At 38.8% G+C, this 20,686-nt stretch overlaps 1 protein-coding gene across 3 annotated transcripts in view; it reads left to right on the forward strand.

Moving 5' to 3' along the window:
- LOC137289995 (histone-lysine N-methyltransferase 2A-like) overlaps positions 1-20,686 on the forward strand; it is a 56,480-nt gene that overhangs the window by 21,857 nt on the left and 13,937 nt on the right. For all 3 annotated transcript variants that reach the window (XM_067820893.1, XM_067820894.1, XM_067820895.1), the window contains exons 6-22: positions 4,898-4,945; positions 5,513-5,828; positions 6,311-6,421; positions 7,370-7,480; positions 7,602-7,763; positions 8,235-8,421; positions 9,676-9,789; positions 10,379-10,566; positions 11,741-12,826; positions 13,073-13,186; positions 13,937-14,010; positions 14,720-14,865; positions 16,552-16,664; positions 17,620-17,757; positions 18,477-18,635; positions 19,051-19,168; positions 20,052-20,130. In XM_067820893.1, the coding sequence (XP_067676994.1) occupies positions 4,898-4,945; positions 5,513-5,828; positions 6,311-6,421; positions 7,370-7,480; positions 7,602-7,763; positions 8,235-8,421; positions 9,676-9,789; positions 10,379-10,566; positions 11,741-12,826; positions 13,073-13,186; positions 13,937-14,010; positions 14,720-14,865; positions 16,552-16,664; positions 17,620-17,757; positions 18,477-18,635; positions 19,051-19,168; positions 20,052-20,130 (3,264 nt within the window). The remainder of the gene's footprint in view (positions 1-4,897; positions 4,946-5,512; positions 5,829-6,310; positions 6,422-7,369; positions 7,481-7,601; positions 7,764-8,234; positions 8,422-9,675; positions 9,790-10,378; positions 10,567-11,740; positions 12,827-13,072; positions 13,187-13,936; positions 14,011-14,719; positions 14,866-16,551; positions 16,665-17,619; positions 17,758-18,476; positions 18,636-19,050; positions 19,169-20,051; positions 20,131-20,686) is intronic.

Genomic DNA, 20,686 nt, shown 5'->3' on the forward strand with positions numbered 1-20,686 from the left:
GATGACTGATCAATAGCTAGAGAACGGCATTAAGCGAAAAGCATGAAAGGCATCTGCAAATATTATGCATATGAACAGCAGTGATTGTTATGTAAAGTTTTGTTTAGAATTTGTCAGTTTCACTGAGTTTATCATTTATTAACCTCGTGACAGTAATCTCTTCAACAGTACATGTTTGTTTTTACAGTACATCCGTTCATATGTAAACAGTATCTTTAATCCTCTCAATGCTACCGTCGAACCCATTCGACAGGAGTGCAGGATAATGACATCTCCAAATAAAACTTGCAATAATTATTCAACGAGTCGGATTTACGTGTCATATGAATTATGTATGGAATGTGCTAATTCTCACCTATTTAAATATGTAATGTTCAATACGTTTATATACCTTAAAACGAAACGCCCGCGAATTAAAAATGAGATCGCCGAATTTCTCGGCACGCAGTCGAAAATAACGGCCATTGTTGACTTCCAGCGCACCACGCCGTGTGGTACCCAGTCTAATATTTTCTTCATAATGAAATATTTTTTGATAGTTTAGTCGATATTTTTTGTTCCTTGACGAAGAGAAAGCTCATAAGTTTCCCATTTTCTAAAAATTAGTAACTTTCGGCTCAAATAAATATAAACAAAACCAATCTCAATGTTATATCATCGATTGGACGAATAGAAACGATCATGGCAACGGCGGTAAACAAACAACTCCACATGTATCGTGATGCCGAAGAAAATGTGCCATCCTTTTGACATATCCAATTATTTTATCTGGAATTAATTACACGGTGTGAATAGGTAAATGTTATTGCCTCTGCACAGAAATTACCAGATTTAGCGATTTTATTTTGATTTGGTTTGATAAACCTTCCAACATTCACAAAGTTGACAGCCGTTGGTGACCCGAAAGGGCGTGGCCAAACTCGCGGTCTTTCTAAGTGACAAGATACGAAGGATGTTTGAAAATATGCGTTCATAAGCCGAATCTGAACACATATACATTGAAAGAAAACGACTCAATACCTATATAATGCAGATCATGAAACGGTATCACAATATTTGTAATTGTACCCACCCTTGATGAAACCGGAAGCACGTACACGGCATGGCACTCGTGGAAGTAAAATGTGAACGAGTTGGAAAACGACCATTGATACATTTTCTAAACTGATTCAAATTCCCGTAAGATCCATACTATACACCAGAATTACCTTTCAGTCATCCTCAGTCATTTACTGTTAGTTGTGTTCAATAGCAGTTGTCATTTGTTGCTTGTGTTGTAGTATTTCTCCTGAAGTTAGCCGTCGATGTGTTGATCTTTAGTTTAGCAAATCCGAAGTCGATGATTTTCGCGGTCTATTTTTTTCAAAGAATGTTCTGACACGGGGAGACATATAAATTGTCAGTGTGTCGTAACAATAACAGAATATTCTTCTGTGTATATCGTTACAAGAAGTACAATTTTGATGATTGAAGATGTCATGAAAAAAAAATCATTTTTCCTTTTGCAGAAACGAACGAAACCAGAGCTAGTGTGAGAATGTAACGTACAGTAAATGTATGTCATAAAAATTAATTACTGCTTAGAAAACAACTGTCATCGTCTTTGTGAATCAGTATTTATTTTAGACATTAAAACAGCTAAACATCACATCTTTTGTTCACGAATTTGGAGCAAAATTGAAATAATTTTGTTACTCCAAACAGCAGAGCTTTCGAAGTTAATTCTGCCTAGTATAATGCAGCAGAGACCATATAATATATGGTCTCTGAATGCAGGTAATGTTTCAGATCAAATTGTTTGACGTGTGTGCATATTTGTATAAAAAAATCATGTCATGTGGCTCAGTCCGTGGTTCCATACAGCTTTTAGATATTGCACTAGTGCAATCTGAACTGCAAAATGTACCTCATGTTTATGGCCATACTTTTTACCTACTTGCACACTGTCTATGTTCATATTTTACTGTTAAAACAGACTTCATCTGGGAAACAGACTGATGATCCAAACTCTTGGAGCAGTGATTACACTGACAGTGATCGAAAGACAGACTCATTTTTTTTCTTGTGATGAAATTTCATGAAGTAATATGAAATTATCATACCAGACCTAGAATAATTTTGTTGTAGTGATGTTTTGAATATGGAATGTCAAAACTACAAGTGACAGATAATTAAGTGTTGAGTAGGAGGTGCAACCTATGTTAGTCTTTGGCATCAAGGTAATCATGTGGTGGCAAGTAAATTTCTTTTTTCCTAATACTGAGCTCTGCAGTGAGTGGTTTTTGTTGTCCAGTTTGGAGCTATTCTTTAAGATTTCAGTTTGGATTTTTTTCATTGCCATGTGTATATGGCAAAGACATATATATCAAATGCTTCCAGATCTTTAACGGAAGACTGCTCAGTCCTTGGCATTTTGTTATTCAAGGAAGACCGTTCTTCATGTTTCTTGTTTCATGATGGCTATTGAACACTAAATAATTGGAGTATATCACCATCAGACACTTCAGCAAACAGAAACAATCCTTGAAAGTTCATTAGACCCATTTCATATTGTGACATTGCTCCTAAACCCAGGAAAAGACAATAAGGTAGAATAATATATATTTACAGAATATGAAGCCTGTTTACTTTCACCAGAGACAATATAACTTCTTATATGTATATGGTTTCTTTTTTTTAAAATGATAACATTTTCTGATAAATTTACATGTACTGTTACTTCAACAACATAATTGACATTATTTGTCACATGCGATTCAAAATAATTCAGCAAACAAAGTGGTACTGTTGAAAACAAAAATAACTCATCACCCATTTGTATTTGATATACATTTTGGCACGATATTATGAAGAAATAAAATACACAAAATAATTTGTAACATCTATCCATATATTTTATGGCATACATGTAGTTGTAATAAAAAATTGTGCAAAACTGTCAGCTTTCCACATTACTGAAAGACATTAATTAAAATTTGGTTATTTACACGTTGCTAATGCATTGACAGATTTTAAGTGTCTTTGCCCATGTCTGTTTGAGAGAGAAAAATAATTGTCATATTATTAATATCATTTAACATATTAAAGTATATGAAAAGATTTAAAGTTGTAACCAGTTATGAAACATAAAGCATTGACAAATCTATCATAATTATTCATGAAGAACGTTAATTCATTGCATAAAATTATGAATGTAATTCAACTTGTTCTAAAGTGAGACATATAACTTTCCCAATCATGTAATATAAACGCAATTTTTATCAAATCACCTCCGATATCATGTGAAACTATAACTGAAAATATATTTTTGTTTATAAAACATGTATACTGCAGTTCTTACTACACTACATCGTCATAAAAAGAAAAGCATGAATGTTATTTTGAAACACAAATGCCACGCCCATATCCGCGCACCTGTTGTTGAGAATGATGTTTGTACACGTTTCTGTGTTGGACCATGTGAAAAAAGGAATAAGCTGGGATCAACATGCATCACAATTATATCTTTGCTATCTTTATATTCAGTGGACAAGAAAGTAATGTGCCTAATATGAACAAAAATTCAAATAAAAGATACTGAAAAACTTGCATCTGCAGTGTTGATCGACTACTGTTTCCGGGTCACGGGAGCATACAAGGTCAAACTGGTTCGGCTATGTGCGAATTATATAGTAAAAAATACACCAAGAAAATTCTATGAGCTCTGATTAGTCACTTTAAACAGTTATTTGTGCTAAATTCAGACGAAATATCTCCAACTTTTCTGTTCATATTCAATACCGAATGAATTTCATTAGGCAATCCCCGTCTGTGACATCACATCCGGTGACCTTTGCACTTACTAGAAAACAAGTTAGATTTCACGATCTTAATTTTCGTCCGTCTTTCGTCATACTAAACGGAAAATGATACATGGAACACTTGTAGAATGAGAAATTCTCCCTCTTTCACCAGGTCTTACACAGAAGAGTTCTGTAATCTTTCTTCTGACCAAAAATGCTATATTTTATGTAGGAGTTCGACGAAGCGCGCCATGTTTGTTTTTTAGTATGCGTAACACGATTTAACACCGTCTTTTTGTGGGTTTGTGCAAAAATTAATGAACCATAAAACTTGATATTTGCACTCATGAATGCTTATGAATCATGTATTTTATTCTGCTATTTTCATTACATGACACGTTTAAATAAACGTAATAGTGCCATTTCAGTAAGACCTGTTATGACATCGAAAATGTTATTTGTTTACGACGAACGTTTTCGATTATTTTTTTTTCAGAATTATTTTTTAATTTGTCGTCGCGCGGATATTTGCCGATACAAATATACGAAATTGAAGTCAGATACTTATGAAATATCAGTAATACGAATATTGAAATCGGTTTGCGATAATTGGACAATTTATACGGTTCCTAGTATAAAACGCATCCGGCTACCAATTGAGTAATTCAGGTAAATTCAGGAAAATTTACTATATTTATGTTTGTCTTGTAATTAATATCTGTACGTTTGAAATTACCTGGATATTTTTTGATAATAATGTTTATTTTTGTATGTAGTATTAATGAGCTGAATATTTTTTCAGTTGTCCCTTATTTAGTGACGCACTGAGTGTTTGAAATCACCCACCCTCTTATTAGCGCCTTATGCTGAAATTAATTCAGCAGGCTAAAGGTTAAACAGAATTGAATATTCTACTAAATCTAGTTTATAATAGTTCACTGAAGTAAATGGCTGCATTTACACAAGTGAGTCTAAACTTTTGATGGGTAGTATATATCCAGTATATCTGTATTGAATAAATATTTGTTTGGGTTTGTTCTCACGTAATTCTCTTGTTTCTTGAAATATACATCATAACATTTTCCAGTGATATGCTATTCCTGACTCCCTTGCAGAGACAAACCCAAGTTTGGAGGGCGGTCCGTGATGAAACAGGCCTGTGTGTAAGTAGCCTTCTTGTTTTATTTCAGTAGGAGACCTGTGAAGGTCCGGGTTACAAGTAGTTGTCAAGAACCCATGTTTGTCATATAGTGGGATTACGTGGTCAGGCTCGCAGACTTGGATGCCACATGTCATCGTATACCAGTTGTGTAGATCAATGCTCATGCTGTTGATCACTGGATTGTCTGGTCCAGACTCGACATTTCCAGCTTGATTATTTATGGCTAGAAAATTGCTGAGTGTGGTGTTAAACAAAAGTCCCCAAGAATTTCTGAAGGATGTACCCAGCTTTACACTTGAAAAGATATGGTAATTCATTCATTTTTGTCTGAAATTATTGCAATGAATGATTTTTGTAACATTGCAAGCATACAAGATGGTGTTTGGCAGATGTGGATGTTGCAGTTGAAATGTCTTCTTGATTGATCGGTGAGCCTTTTTAGGAATCAAATTGTTTGGGGGGATTATTGTCAGTTTTGCCAAGGTCACTTAACTTATTTTGATAGTCATTTGTTTGTATCACCTGAAATTTGCTTCCACTGTCAGATATATTTGATTCTGTATTTCAGTGAAAGGAAGTGCTCAAACCCGAAATATGCAAAAGTTGCAACAACTTTTGTGTTAAAAAACATTAAGTCACGTGATCGCGAGCCTGATGATGATTCCCACACAGACGGTGACGGACGACACTCCTTCTCCTCAAAGTCTTCCCACAATTCAACAGGAGGAAACAATGGTGGACGTCGTCTCCCAATGGTGCAGGATGGCGATGGACGGTCGTCAAACAATTCCAACACCCCCCCAATGTCGAACGCCTCTCTTCATGACGGAAAAAAAGCATCACTGTTGTCACAAGCAAGGCGAATTGCCAGGGCCAAAGAGAAGGTAAAGTACATTGCATTGGAGTGATTATCTGTCAGGTTTTGTGTTCAAGGATACTGTTTCTTAGCAGAAGCTGTACAACATTTATCTTTTCTTTAGTTTGGAAAGTGTTGCAAGGTAACTGAATGGTGTGATGAATTGTTGTTAATATGTTCCTGACCAAAATGGTTTTGATTTTGAAATTGAAGATGGTTTGCAGTAGTAACAGGAACCATTTGTTAATGCTCCAACATGGCTGTCATTAGAAGCCATCTTGGAAACAATACAGACAAATGACTAAACATACATTTGGATTCAGTAAATCATTTCGGTTTCACTACTGAACTTTAAAATAGCGTGAATCATTTGTTAACACTTCAACATGGCCGTCATTGGAAGCCTTCTTGAAAAATGTGAAAGAAATTATGTTAACGCTCATCAACTGTAGATTGATCTTTCTGAAATATTTCTGACCCAGTCTACATGGAGGTTGTGTTTTTTGCCAGGCAGTGACATCCTTGAAGACACCTGGTGCTTCGCTCAAACCGATCTCAACTGGCTCCAGACGCTGGATGACCTCTTCAGCAGATGCTCATCTTCTCATGGCTGACTTCAGGGTAGGAAACAATGTCATAGAAGTAGTTCTGTCACTTATCTTGTTTCTGGCTGAAAACTGAATGCAGTCTTTTTGGTGTCCTTGATCACCCCCACAAGTGCAACAAGGGTGACCTCATGGACTGATCAGAGATATTTGACCCCAATGTTCGGTGAATGTTCTGTCTCCTTTTGTCTTCCTTCCAGGGAATCGAAAACACAAATTTAATCCATTCATCTACCAAGGCTACCACAAATATGAAAATCAGTCTGTCTTGTTGCATAGGGTTAGCTTAGGGTTTAAAGTGTTCGCTCATCACAGCAAAGAAATGGATTCGATTCCCCGCATGGGTACAGTGTGTGAAGCCAACTCACTCGCTCATAAACAAAGGAATTTGTACTTTACTTAGAAAGTGTAATCTCAAATATAAGGCATGTTAAATTTGACCATTACTAAAATGATTTGGGTATTGGTCTCTCTGTGTAGAAGAGATTTCTATTTAACGACATAAAATAAAACACTTGATTTTGAAAGTCTTTACACGTGAAAGTATACCAGTGCGAAAAAAAAATAATAATAGATTTAGAGTCAGATGCTACTGACAATCAAGAAATAATTTGTGTGTGGCCTTAGATCCTTGACACCACCTGGCCACTTGACTAGACCAGTCTCTTCTCGACTCAAGTGAAGTTCCGCTGCTCTTGTGTAATCTCATGAGTAAAGAGCGTTTGTTTAGTCACGCTCATCACACCAATGCTCAATTCCTCACAATGGTAACGTGTGTAAAACTCATTTCTGTTGTTCCCCTCTGTGATTTTGCTGGAATATTGCTCAAAGCGGTATAAAAACTCACTCACTCACTCACTCACTCACTCACTCACTCACTCACTCACTCACTCACTCACTTCTTTGCTACATTGTTTTCTGGTATTGTTCAGATATTGCTGACTGTGATATAATCTGGTTCCAGGAGAGCTGTCAGGTAGAGCTGGCATGGCAACAGGGGATGGCGCTAACAATGTTGGCACCAGCATGTGTCAGGACGGTCTGCTACCTGTGTGGCAGTGCAGGCAAACACGAGGTGAGGAACGCTCATGCACCAAGCTTAAGGATTGACAAACATACCTTTGAAAAAACAGAGAAGCATAACTTAGTGTCAAGTTGGAAACAAACTGAGTTAATACTCCATACCTGCGTTGCAGCTTATCTACTGTACAGCATGCTGTGAACCATTCCACCTGTTCTGCCTGGACTACGAGGAGCGTCCGGAGGAGGAGAATATGGAGAACTGGTGCTGTAGACGCTGTCAGTTCTGTAATGTGTGCGGCCACCAGAACCATCTCCTTCGATGTGACCGTTGTCAGGTCAGTAGAGAGATTTGTGTAAATGTCCCAAGTAATTCAAATTGTCCATGATTCCAGATACGTATTCTGACTCAGGAATTAAAAGTGAGGAGTGATATACTGAAAGGCAATAAACAGAGGAGCATTTCACAGACTGCTTTTCTTTAATAAAGCTTGACAAGTTTCCTTTGGTTAGTCATTCTAACTGCAGACAACCGTTTTACAGCTACTCCTTGTTCTTCACCTGTTCACACACCTGTGACTCACCTGTTTTGTCATCTAATAACTCTCCTGTTCTTCATCCTGGTTACTTTTCTAGTGTTCTGCTGCATCTGCTAGTTACCGATCTGTTCACCCAACTTGACAACTCACCTGTTCTTTCATTTAATAACGCTCCTGTTCTCCAGTCTGGTTATTTTTCTAGTGTTCTACTGTTTCTCATTGTTACTCACCTGTTCACACACCTGTTGACTCAAGTGTTCACTCTTACAGTCAACATATCATCCAGAATGCCTTGGTCCAAGCTACCCAACTCGGCCATCGAAGAAGAACATCTGGGTGTGTACAAAATGTGTTCGGTGTAAGAGCTGCGGAGCCACGACTCCTGGCACAGGTACCAATGCCACCTGGACCTACGATTTTTCTCTCTGCTATGAGTGTGGAAAGCTCATGGATAAGGGTAAGTGGTATTACACATTTTACCAAGACTCAAGAAAGTACTGAATTCGGATTGGCTGTTTAGAAAAATCACACAGCATTAATTCTGGATTTACGCTCATCTGATTTTCTTGTTGTGAGAACTACTTCTGTTTGACCACAATGATAGTGGGTCATAACAACAACTCCATGGATTTTGTTGCTGACTCTGGAATGTTCCACATATGCAATTTGAAATTTTTGACTTGAAAATGCATCTGATTTCATGTGTTCGGTTCCAATTGAAATTTTATTGCCATCAATTCAGTACAGCATCTCTCTGATCTTCAAACACACTAGGCCCGATTTCTCGAAACAAATGTAAGTCTGAGGTTTGAATTAAGTTCAGTCTTTTGCTCAAATCTGAGAAAATGCAGGAACATGCCTTTACCAGAATGAACAGGAATCGGTATCAAATGCAAACTTGGTGGACAGTCTGAGTTTGTTGGACAGATTTCTTTAGTTGTGTGGACTTTTAAACGTTTAAACAATGCAGCTGAGTTCAAATTGTCAAAGTCAGTTTGAGATTGGAGTGGAAACTCATACAATATAATCTGAGTGAGTAGGTCCCCATCAAGCAGCTGAATTATTTGATTGTTTTGGTTGGTTTGATGTGTAGCGCAGCAGCAACATTCCAGCTATGTGGCAGCAGTTTGTAAATAGTCAAGTCTGGACCAGACAATCTAGTGATCAACTCTAGATACAGGCATTTTAGACACGATGACATGTGTCAACCAAGGGAACTGATCCCATCACTTTTACAAAATTCTTGGGTCACTGAAAATCAGTTCTAATCTGCATCTTCTGTTTGATGTGATGCTAATAGATCGTCACATGATGTTCATGTTCACAATGTTTCAGGGGCAGTCGTTAAAGCGTTCGCTTCCTTGCATGGATACAGTGTTTGAAGCCCATTTTTGGTGTCCCCTGCTGAAAATTGCCAAAAGGGCCATAAAACTATACTCCCTCACCCACAGTGTTACTATTGTTTTCTTGCCTGCACAATCTTTGATCTCGTCATCGCGTAATTATTTCACTGACTTTGTTCTGTGTGCCCATGTTGTGACATATTTGTTCATGTGTTACAGGTAGGATGTTTGGTTCATTAATTAAGGAGCTCTGTATAAGGCCCTCAAGAAACATCCCCCTCCAGTAAAAGAAATATATTTTAGCTTTGGTGTAAACCTGAATGTCTGAGACTTCTTTGCCAATTTCTTTCCTGTTGCCATGGTTATAGGGAACTTCTGCCCAATTTGTCACAAGTGCTACTCGGATGACGACTGGGAGTCCAAGATGATCCAGTGTGTCAAATGTGAAAGCTGGGTGCATGCTCGATGTGAGCAGTTGTCAGGTGAGTAGTACCTCAGCAAGATGACAACTAGTCTTGCATGAGTTAAAAATATAAACCGTGATGTTTTCGTTGACTGTTAACAATTTTCTTTGCTTCAAATTTTCATAAATCGAAATTAAATAAACGTGTTTCAAATTTTCATAAATCGAAATTAAATAAAACGAGTGAAAACGTGTTTGTATTAGTGAAAATATATATGTTAAAATTTTTGCCATTGTGTTCACTTGAATGTTATGGACTTCTGCAACAGTATTTAGATAAGAGAATTACTAAGGCTGCCATATTGTTGGAAGATCCATCTATATTTTGTACCAGATTCCTTTCATGTACAGAAGTGAAATGTTACTCTTGCTTTTTTGTAGTAAGGTTTGGGTTCGATTTCTTACATAGGAAAATGTGGCGAACCCAAATGTGGTGTCTCACTTGTGCATTTGCTGGACTGTAGCCAAGTGTGGCATAATACATACTCACTAACTCACTTACACAAAACCCATTCATTCATTAATTCACTCTCTCATTCTAGATGTGCACTACACATGCCCATTCATTCATTCATTCATTCATTCATTCATTCATTCATTCATTCCAGATGAGATGTACCAGCTGCTGTCATGTCTGCCGGAAGACGTGCACTACACATGCCAGATCTGTGAGAAGCAGCGTCCTGCTCCGTGGGAGAAACTCCTGAGGGCGGAGTTTGTGGCAAGCCTCAAGACCGTCCTCCTGAACCTGCTCAGTATGAAATGTGCACAGCATCTGCTCAAGCGTGACGACAAGGTGAGTAGCATGTACTGGAAGTTGCAGCCCCTAGTGTAGTGTCTGTGTGAGAATCCACAGCAGCCCACGGTGAAAGAGTCATGGTGTGACCGTGACATGTCCTTGTGACCAGTGGTATCAGGCTAACTGCCCCCTGGCTATCTGCCCCCCAGACAGCTATCTCCCCCAGATTAATAGCCCCCTGGACATCAGCCACATTACTGAACAGCCATCTCCAAGATTAACTTTCTCCAAGATAACATGAAATTTATAAACATTTTGAACATATGAACTGTAAATGAATCTGAATATATAGGGCTATCAATTACATGTATTAGTTGGTGTGTTGTTATTATGGGGGCATTTGTCCCAGGGGGCAATTAGCCTGGGGGCATTTGTCCATTGGGCACAATGGACGGGGGACAGATAGCCAGGGGGCAGTTGTTCGAGGGAGGGGGGGGGGCAGTTAGCCTAGACCCGTGACCAACAGCTTCAGTACTTGTGAACAGTATCGATCACTGGATTGTCAGTGATCACGATCTACAAATTTAACAGGGATTACAAATGCTTCAGAAGTATAGGATGAATTAAAATATTTGTGTTTTCTATTTGGTAAGCAATTTTACTACTTCTTAAGTTCTTATTTTTAGTTAATAAAAAAGTGTATCCTTTGGGAAATCAATGAATTGTCATTAACTATGACATGATATAATCAAGTTATCGATGTGACTGTAGATATGGAAGTCTGCTATTTTAGTCTCAGACACTTAGTCTGTGCATTATATCCAAATGTGTATGATGATGACAACACAGTGTAAAAACACAGGGTTATTGCTAACACTATTGAAGGACAGTAATATCTAGATAAACAACTTCTTTGTGCTAGTGATGTTTCTTTGTGGCTTATGACAAGTTTATCAAGCAAATGATGAAGTTATTACTAACATGCATATAAAAAATCCTGATGAATATGACAGTCTGCTTTTATTCCAGGAAACTTGTTTAGAAATGTATTACAAACTACAATGCTATCAAAAATTATTAGTTCCTGGGGGTTAGTTATGACTGTAGTTCTATGTACAAGGAAATTAAATCATGGACACTCTTTCATGACTTAAGTGGTCAACAATCTGACAGCAATCATGTCTATTGCTTCCATTGCACACCAAACGTTTGTTTCCTTCTCTTCTTCCAGAAGGAGAGAAAGTCTGCTGAGAAAAGAAAGTCTAGTCCAAAGGGCAAGAGCTCTCCTGCAAAGTCTGTAACTCCCGTTGCCATGGTAACCTTATCATCCACATCTGAAGTGCTATCTTCCCCACAAAACTTACATGTGTTATCCACCCCCCATTCAGAGTCAGAATTACAGGCACCAGGCACAACTCTTGCTCAAACAGACGGTGTATTAGAACAAACAAACACTGATGCCATGGAAACCAATATTAGCATTGTGCCTGGAAGTTTGTCTGAAAATCCTGTGACCACAATCTGTGATAGTGCTGTTAACTGTGAGAAAGACACAGAAGAGAAAATCTCCATAGAAACAGAGAGGAATATTTTCCGAATAATTGATGAGTGTTTATTGAGTGACAAAGAAACAACAGCATTGTGTAGTGATGCAACAAAGTTAGATAGCCAGGAAACAAGTGATCTTGTGAAACCTGTTGCCAGGGATACAGTTTCCATGGAAACCAACAGTTGTGAAAAGAGTGATTTAAGGAAGGAGGATGTGGTTAGTGGAAAGTTAGAAAAATTAATATCAGATTTACCAGCAAATGACATAATGGGCACAGACGACGACCAGGAATTGTTGTCGTACTTAAAGAGTTACGGTGAAAGTCCTGAAAGAGACACTGCTTCAAAAAACGACCACAGTTCTCAGGATCAACCAGAATCATCTCTTGTTCTTCCATCTGTCCCAGGATCAGTTCTCGACAAGAAAGACAGTCTTGCAGAAGTGGAGGGTAACGTATCAGGGGAGACAACTCTCAGTGCCAGTACGCCACCAATGTTTGTGGATACACCTGACTCGAGCATATCAATGGCGGTGCACGTAGAATCTGTGGAGAAGCTTGCAGATCAACAGAAGTCTTCTGATCTGGAGTCTTCTGCCAGCATGCAGACACTGAACAATCAGACGCCCACCAAGTCTGTGTCTGGTAGTGTAACCGTGACAACACCGGAGTCGTCCGTGGGAAAGAAGAAGTACTGTGACAGCAGAGATTTCCCGACTGATTTTGAAGCTGTGCGAGACAAATTAGAGACTAACCTGTACCATAGTGTGGTAGGTTGGCAGTTCTTTCTAATAATAAAAATAATTATTTCTGTTTCTTACTGATACTATTACCTCTATCTCCCTTAACCTGGTATTGATAGATATGATGCATAAAGGGCCAACTTTTATATAAAAACAAAACACAGTCGTGAGCTGTAATTTGGCATCAAACAACAAGAAATGTTATGTGTTTGGGGTTGTAGTCCTAGCACGTGTGTTCATTTAAAGTCAGTTAGCATGGTAACCATATTGCAGGAGGAGTTCAGTGAGGATATGGTGCACATCATCCAGACAGCGCTTAACAACCCTGAGGAACAGACACATACTCGCAGGAAGGTCAACAACTCTGTCAGATCGGTTTTTGTCAAGGTTAGTTGTAGCTCTTTGGTGTTCGATCTTTATCATAAACAATTTGTGTTGTAGAGAAATAGAACTTTAAAACTTACAGAAACGTGATATGAGTCAAATGTTTATCTTGAAACATTGTGTAAATTGTCAATATGAATCTGATGAATGATAATGATCATGTAAGTGTTTCGTAAAATTATACCATACGAAACCAGTGAGAACGGTAACATATTAGTATAATTTGACTTTTCAAGCAAATACTTTAGACACTTGGCTACCCCACTGTCCAGCTTCTGTAGTGAAAGGGAAGTGGAACCAGATGCAACCATGTTTCCTTTGTATTTTAGTTTTCACCGGACAACTTACTCACTATCCACATGTTATTCTCTCATGTTTACTTAACCAAAAAACTAAACTGACAAAAGGCTCCCATTTTCACGGACTTCACTGGTGACATGTTACACAAGGAGACTCAAAATTGCTTATCTTATCCGTCTGCAGGATTGCTGGTGTTTTATTGGTCTTTATAGTTTTTAATCAATCTGTCTCATTTTGAAAATCCCTGGGTATCTCTTAACACTATGCCATTGCCGGATTGTGTATGAACTAGATGTTTTTTATTTGGTCATGCAATCTTATTAAGCCAGCCAGAATTTAACTTTGGGATTCCTGCTTTTATAGCCAAGATGGGAAACTTGACATAAAATGGTGAATTAAATTTCTTGCCTGAGTCAGATAATGCCTACAGGATGTGTCATTGTCTTGTTTCAGCAAATGGAGAAATGCTTTCCTTGGTTTAACATCAACACTTGCAAACTGTGGGAACACAACAAGAGTCTGCCAGAGTGAGTTGGGGAGAAAAGAATATTCTGTATAGAATAACTGTATTGTTGGTATGGGTCTGAATATGTTGGAACGTTTGAACAAATCCCTTGTTATGAGTCCTGACTAATGTTCCGCTTACCCTGATTTCATGACACAATGATGTTAATGTTTACTGGACTCTTTATCGAAGAGTGATAATTTCACTCTTTACAAGCTCTACTTTATTATTATTGCGAACTTTAAAAGCTTTATTATGAGCAAATATGAAATGAAATCCAAGATTATATGCAGTTTGAAACCATAAGTGGAAATTATATAGCAGTCCACGGACAAGTAAGATACCATTATTTAACTGCCCGAAATGAAAACTGACGTGTCTCGGGCATCCCCTTTAGAGTAGTGATCACTGAGCCAAATTTGCTGCTGTTGCTTACTGTTGTTAAACTGTCCTTTCTGGGTTAACATGGGGAATGGAATCACCTGCCCCTCTGTTTAAATTCACTCGCGACACCGCTAAATTGTGCTGAATAGAAGTCCATTATTCCCACTGCTGGGTTTTTTGCTGCAAACAGAACTGAACAATCACTGGCCAAACATGTTAACATTTTTGTCTCAAACAATCAAGACGCGTTCAAACACTGGGGATTGTGAAGGGGTTTCCCAGTGAAGTCAGGCGTAATCGTGTGCATTTCTAAGATTGCCTGACCATGTCTCAACACTGTTTGACAGCGGGATGTTGCCGGATGCAGTGCTACCACCCAGTGGTGATCACACTTACGCACAGTGGCTGGAGAGGGAGGACCCACCGCTGTCGCCGCAACCGTCACCTTTCAAGAGAATTCAGTGCAGCCCTATTAAGAAGATGGTGCCCATGTGTGAGTGTATATGGTGTTATCTTGTACATTACCCATGAAGATCGCTCGTACAACTGGTCGTCTTCACCAGTGGAGGTCCATGACATATTTGGTTTTTAGCAACTCATGCTGACTTACCAGATTAGATGGTCAGGATAGCTGACATCTATAGCATGAAGTCTGAATTGGGTAGGTTGATACTTGTGATGTCAATCACAGGATTATCTGGTCCACAGTCTTTTTACAGACTACTACCCATGGCTAGAATATATATTAGTGGGTCGTTGAACAACAAATGCACGGTCTAAGTAAACTTAGCCTCAGTACTTTTTCGTTTCACTCCACTACTGAGTTTAACAAAACCTTATGGGAGGTCGTGAAAAGGTTGGTACCCGAACAGTTCCGAATGCCATTTAGCGTACGCTCACTTCTGGATGATGCACACAGCGCACGTTACAACCATTACAAGGATGAGTAAACAGTTGCTGAAAGGAGTGTTTTTGGCAATATTCAAGGATGTCATCTTGCAGAAATATTAGCTAATGGTAACCATGTCAAATGAAAACCCAAAGTGTATATACTGCAGGTGAAATAACTGTTATATGCTTTTTTTTTGTTTGTGGAGAGATCTGTGTCACTGACCTGAATATTTTGTCCCTCCGGTCCCCAAGTAGTAGCCGTTGTCTGATTGGTAAAATCTATTTAACCGTCCCGCGTTTGATTGGACAGTCATAGGTCGCTCAAAGGTTACCTGACACAACCTCCTAATAGGGTTTGTTAGACTCAGTGGTGGAGTGTAACCAATAACACTTAGACTAAGTTTACTTAGACTGAACAAATGCACAGATCATGATAATGGTATTGCATTTTGTTGCAAATGGGATTTTTTGGCAAATTTTTTGTGTGTTGTTGATCTGTTCATTAGCCTCCCCCCCAAAACATGTACGCTTTTAATGAACGATATAGGTCACTGATTTTCCTTGTCACCTACCTGGTGCTTGACTGATTATAAGCCAGTTTTACACAGCAGCAGACTAGCATCTATCTAATGTATCTAGTTCCCTGTCTAACTTCCCCAGTGGATTCCAACTGGGTAGAATATATCCAACAATCTGTACTTGTCTTACTCTAGTATTTGCTCGTCATGCTAAAGACCTACGTTCAATTCCTCTCCAGGGTACAAAGTATGAGGCTGATTTCTGGTCTCACTCACTGTAATATTGTTGAAATATTGCTAAAAGCAGTGTAAAAATAAACTGACCCACTCACTTGTTGTATTCAAGAATTCTTAATGGCTCAACAGGCAAGGTTAATGTCAATCAACCACTTCACTTGTGATCTGTTGTTGCCTCCCTTTGATGTGCGAGGATCCTGCCATCGTATTCACTGAAATAGTTTCCAAGTTTTATTAGTCAGTTGGGCTAGGCATGACTGAAAGTTTCTAGCCCCCAAAATTATTTACCATCCACCATATGACACTGGTTTCATCATTCAGAGAGAGAGAGAGATGCATTTACAAAATGACCCCATGAAAATTTCTAGTTAGTCAGGCTAGTGACTGTTGAGATTGACTGGCCCAAGCAGATTTCTGCCAGCCATGGGCTAGTGGGCCAGTTGCTATTTCTCCCACTAATAATTACAATGAAATATAATATAACTGAATAATTGAATGAAAGATTCACCTTAATTTTGGTCCTTGCTATTCAGCCTCTATAGACGGTGACAGTGAGACGAGCTCGGTGGTGGCAATGTCCGACTATGGAGGTGATGATCTCAGACAGTGCCTACTATGTTCATCTTTCGGGGATGATATCCCAAATGTAAGTTGTCACTTCAGTCTCAGAAAATACTGTACTTTAATTGTCAGTGATGCTGTGAGTTGGAGGAAATGCAGATTTTCACTTTAAATATCCATTGTTGTCATTATGACTGAAATGCCTCATGTGGCCCTCACTGCTCAAAGTGTTTGAAAATCCTTATCGTTATAGACCAACTCAGGGGCTGATATTTATCCCCAACTCTGGCAGCAAATGCCTTTTCAAATTCTGAAATTATGATTCACGTCACTTTTAATGTAGTTATGCAGGGTTCTCAGGGGCTTGAACAAGCCTGACATTTGGACATTTTATGCTATGAAGGCCCTATACTTGTTCTAGTGATTTGCTCTTATAATGCCCTATGTTTAGCAGATTATGTTTCTTCAAGAAACTAATATGTGATACAAATAGTTTGCAATGATAGTGGGTGTTAATTAATCGCCATAGAGAAGCAAAATTTTCGCAGTGCATGAATGTAGCTGAGAGTTATTTTGGCGAACCTTGTGTGTTTTCAACTTTTTGCTGTTGTATGTGCTTCCGTATTTCATTTAAATTGTTGGAAGGCCCGAAAAAAGTCGAAAATTTGAGCTGTATGAACCCGTTAATAACAATGTTAAACAGTATCTTGTTTAAGTAACATGTTTCCGCTGATACAGATGATTGAAAGTAAAATGACACACCGTGTATAACTAAATTACTGTTTGAACCATGCACTTGATACTTCATTAAATCGTCTCAGTTGTGGGATGATGGAGTAGCTAAGTGGTTAAAGTGTTCACTTGTCACGCCAAAGACCATGGTTTGATTCCCCACATGGGTACAATGTGGGAAGTCCATTTCTGGTTTCTCCCTCAGTAATATTGCTTGAATATTCTGGCTTAAAATATAAGTTCCCTCACTTGTCTAAGCTGTGTGTGGAAAATGTGTCACTGACTCCATTTTCACCTTTGACCTGCAGGAAGCAGGACGTCTGCTGTACGTTGGTCAAGATGACTGGGTTCATGTCAACTGTGCATTGTGGTCTGCCGAAGTATTCGAGGAGGCAGATGGCATGCTCCAGAATGTCCACATTGCTGTAGGCCGAGGACGACAGATGGTAGGTACAAATTAGTGGTAACACTTGTCACTTCTCTTTCCTCAGGACAAGGGTACAAACAAACTAAAACATAATGCAAATGTTCAACATTCTTGCTCAGTTTCCTAAAGTCTCATTAGACAAGATTCTAGATTGTGCAGTCTGGAATATTTTTACCATATGGACTCTTCCCTTTTTGCTTGCAGTTGATCAAAACTGTCAGAATTTCTTTGTTTTATGTACAAGTTAAGGGAATACACACATTTCTTTATATTGACATACACATGATAATGTGTCTAGTTGTCTAATTCTAACTTCCACATTGGATTCCAGCTGGGTGCCTGGGTGTGGGTGTATATGCACATGCCTCCGTGTGCATGTAGCATAGTGGCTCTTGCTAAGGACCAAGGTTCGATTGCCCACATGGATGCAGTATGTGAAGCCTATTTCAGGTGTCCCCTGCTGTGATGTTGCTGGAATACTATTTTAAGCGGCGTAAGAGTACTCTCCCTGCAGATGGTGTGGAATATCTCCAACAAGTAGACTGAATGGATGATATAAACCAAACCTTCCACATGGTCTGAGTGATGCAGAATTGCCTCCCTTAGGTGTGTGAGGATCCAGTCACAGTGGTTGAGTGAGAGATTCACCTTAATTATGATCCTCACTATGGGTTCAAGTAGTGAACACATTTTGGACGTACATGAAGGTAACCATGGCATCTTGTTTTCTGTCACCAGCGATGTGACTACTGCAGTAGGTCTGGTGCGACAGTGGGGTGCTGTAACCGAGGTTGTTCCGCCAACTACCATTTCAAGTGTGCCAAGGCCGACCACTGTATGTTCCAGGAGGACAAGAAGGTCTACTGCAAGTACCACACCACACAGGTGGATGGGCAGGTGGGTGGGCTTGTAGATTACTGTCAGGAAGTATGCTGCAGTGATCTTGTAATTATCGTCAGCAATGTCTTTTACAAGGGTATTAAAATGGACACCATCCGTCTGTGCATATGAAAATGGCAAAATGTGAATGAAATGTAAAGGGTTAATAGTCTTTGCCAAAATCCTCGAGTGAAATTAGTACAATTACTAAAATATATTTTCCAGTTTTGATCCAGATATTACGTACAAGTAAATAAGGGGAGAACCTCTTCATTTGGCCAAGAAAAGCTGATATCTATCAGTATGTTGATCAATGCAGACGCTAATTATGACGTAAAATATTGCCATAAAAATATTGAAACTGTCGACATTGAGGATTAGATTTAGATCTCTCTGAACTCACACATTTATCTAGCTTGACATTTTGCTTCAGCTGGTGGAGGAGGATGGGTTCCGGGTGCTGAGGCGGGTGTGTATTGATACCAAGGGCCGCTACCAGAAGAAGACGTGGAACAAAGGTGTCCACCCCTCCACACTCAACATCCTCATCGGTAAGATATATGTTAGCCTAAAAATGTTAGTTATCAGATTTTGTGACTTCCCTGTGTAAAATGTGTTTGGTTGACATGCTGAAGACCCAGTTTCTTTCACCACATGGGCAGTGTGCATAGCCCATTTCTGGTTTACCTCACCATGATATATGTGGAATATTGCTAAATGCATTGGATAAACTGACTCATTCTTGGCTGGCAATTTTATTGTTCCTTCACGGTTTTGATTTTTTGTCTCATTTGATTTATCTTGCATGATTCAAGTACATTTATTTCCAGGCTTTTGCAACTCAGTTTAAGGCTGACTTGAATCTCACAAGTTACATTATATGACTGTTATACTCAGTGCTAGATATTTGTCTTTGTTGCAAATTTGTGTAGATCTCAGTCTTCAGTAAAACCCATGCTTGTTGAAGAGGTGACGAGGTGTCGAGATCACATGATCTGGCTTGCTGATTTTGTTGCCTCATGTCAACTGTGGTGATACTCAAAATTTTGATAACTAGATTGCCTGCAGCTGGTCCAGACTCTATTATTTACAGCCCGCTGCCATATAGCTGGAATATTGCTGAGTGTGTTGTTAAACAACAAGTGAACAAAACAACTGTTTTTGTAACAACTGGCCAATTTATACAGATGCATTAGTACTTGAAGTTCATGATTGTCTTTCTTAATTGAGATTTAATGTTTTTCTGTCACTTTTATTCGGTTCCAGTTTGTAGTTGAAGAAATGGGAACTAGCCATTGAGGATAATTGGATTATGGCTCATGATCATCACAACTGTGCTGGTCAAGTGTGAATGTTAAAGTGTACTTATCATGGTTTAGTGTGCTGTAGTGTAAATCAGCAGACAAACCGCTTGACATGTACTGTATGTTTCAGGCTCGTGTACCATTGAGAGTCTGGGGTATCTTGGGCCACTGTCAGACGTCAAGGGATGCCTCCTCCCTATAGACTTCATGTAAGTCTTGCATGTGGTAGTTCAGCCTGTGGTAGTTCAGAGATTTTATTTTAAGGGACTGAGTGTAGTAATGGGTCTTTTAGGCTTGATATTGGAAATAGGATGATTAAGTCTTGCTAATTTGTTCATCTTAATGTTGAGGCATGAGTGGCCCGGGACACAGCATTTCATTGTACTGAATACAACTCTAGGGCACTCGGAAATGTCAGTATGGTGGTCAGACTCAATTATTTACAGAACGCTGCCATATATCTGGAATATTTACATATGTGGGGTAAAACTGAATTCACTCACTCACTATTCCGGCAATATCGTTAAAAGTAGTGTTAAACCAAAGTCAATCTCTGTTAACCACTCCTATATGGTCACATAAACACTTACAAACTATTCAATGCAACAATAAACTTAGCTGAGTTGAAACTACTGATCTTTAGGATGGGATATTTTTTATATTATGGTGAATAAAAGTGATTTCCATAGGGTGTCAAGTATATATTTGAATATTATCGAACATATGTGCTAATCTTCATCATAGTGTAAATGTCCCAAGATTCCG

The sequence above is a fragment of the Haliotis asinina genome, chromosome 1, assembly GCF_037392515.1.
Source record: "Haliotis asinina isolate JCU_RB_2024 chromosome 1, JCU_Hal_asi_v2, whole genome shotgun sequence".
Lineage (NCBI taxonomy): Eukaryota > Metazoa > Mollusca > Gastropoda > Lepetellida > Haliotidae > Haliotis > Haliotis asinina.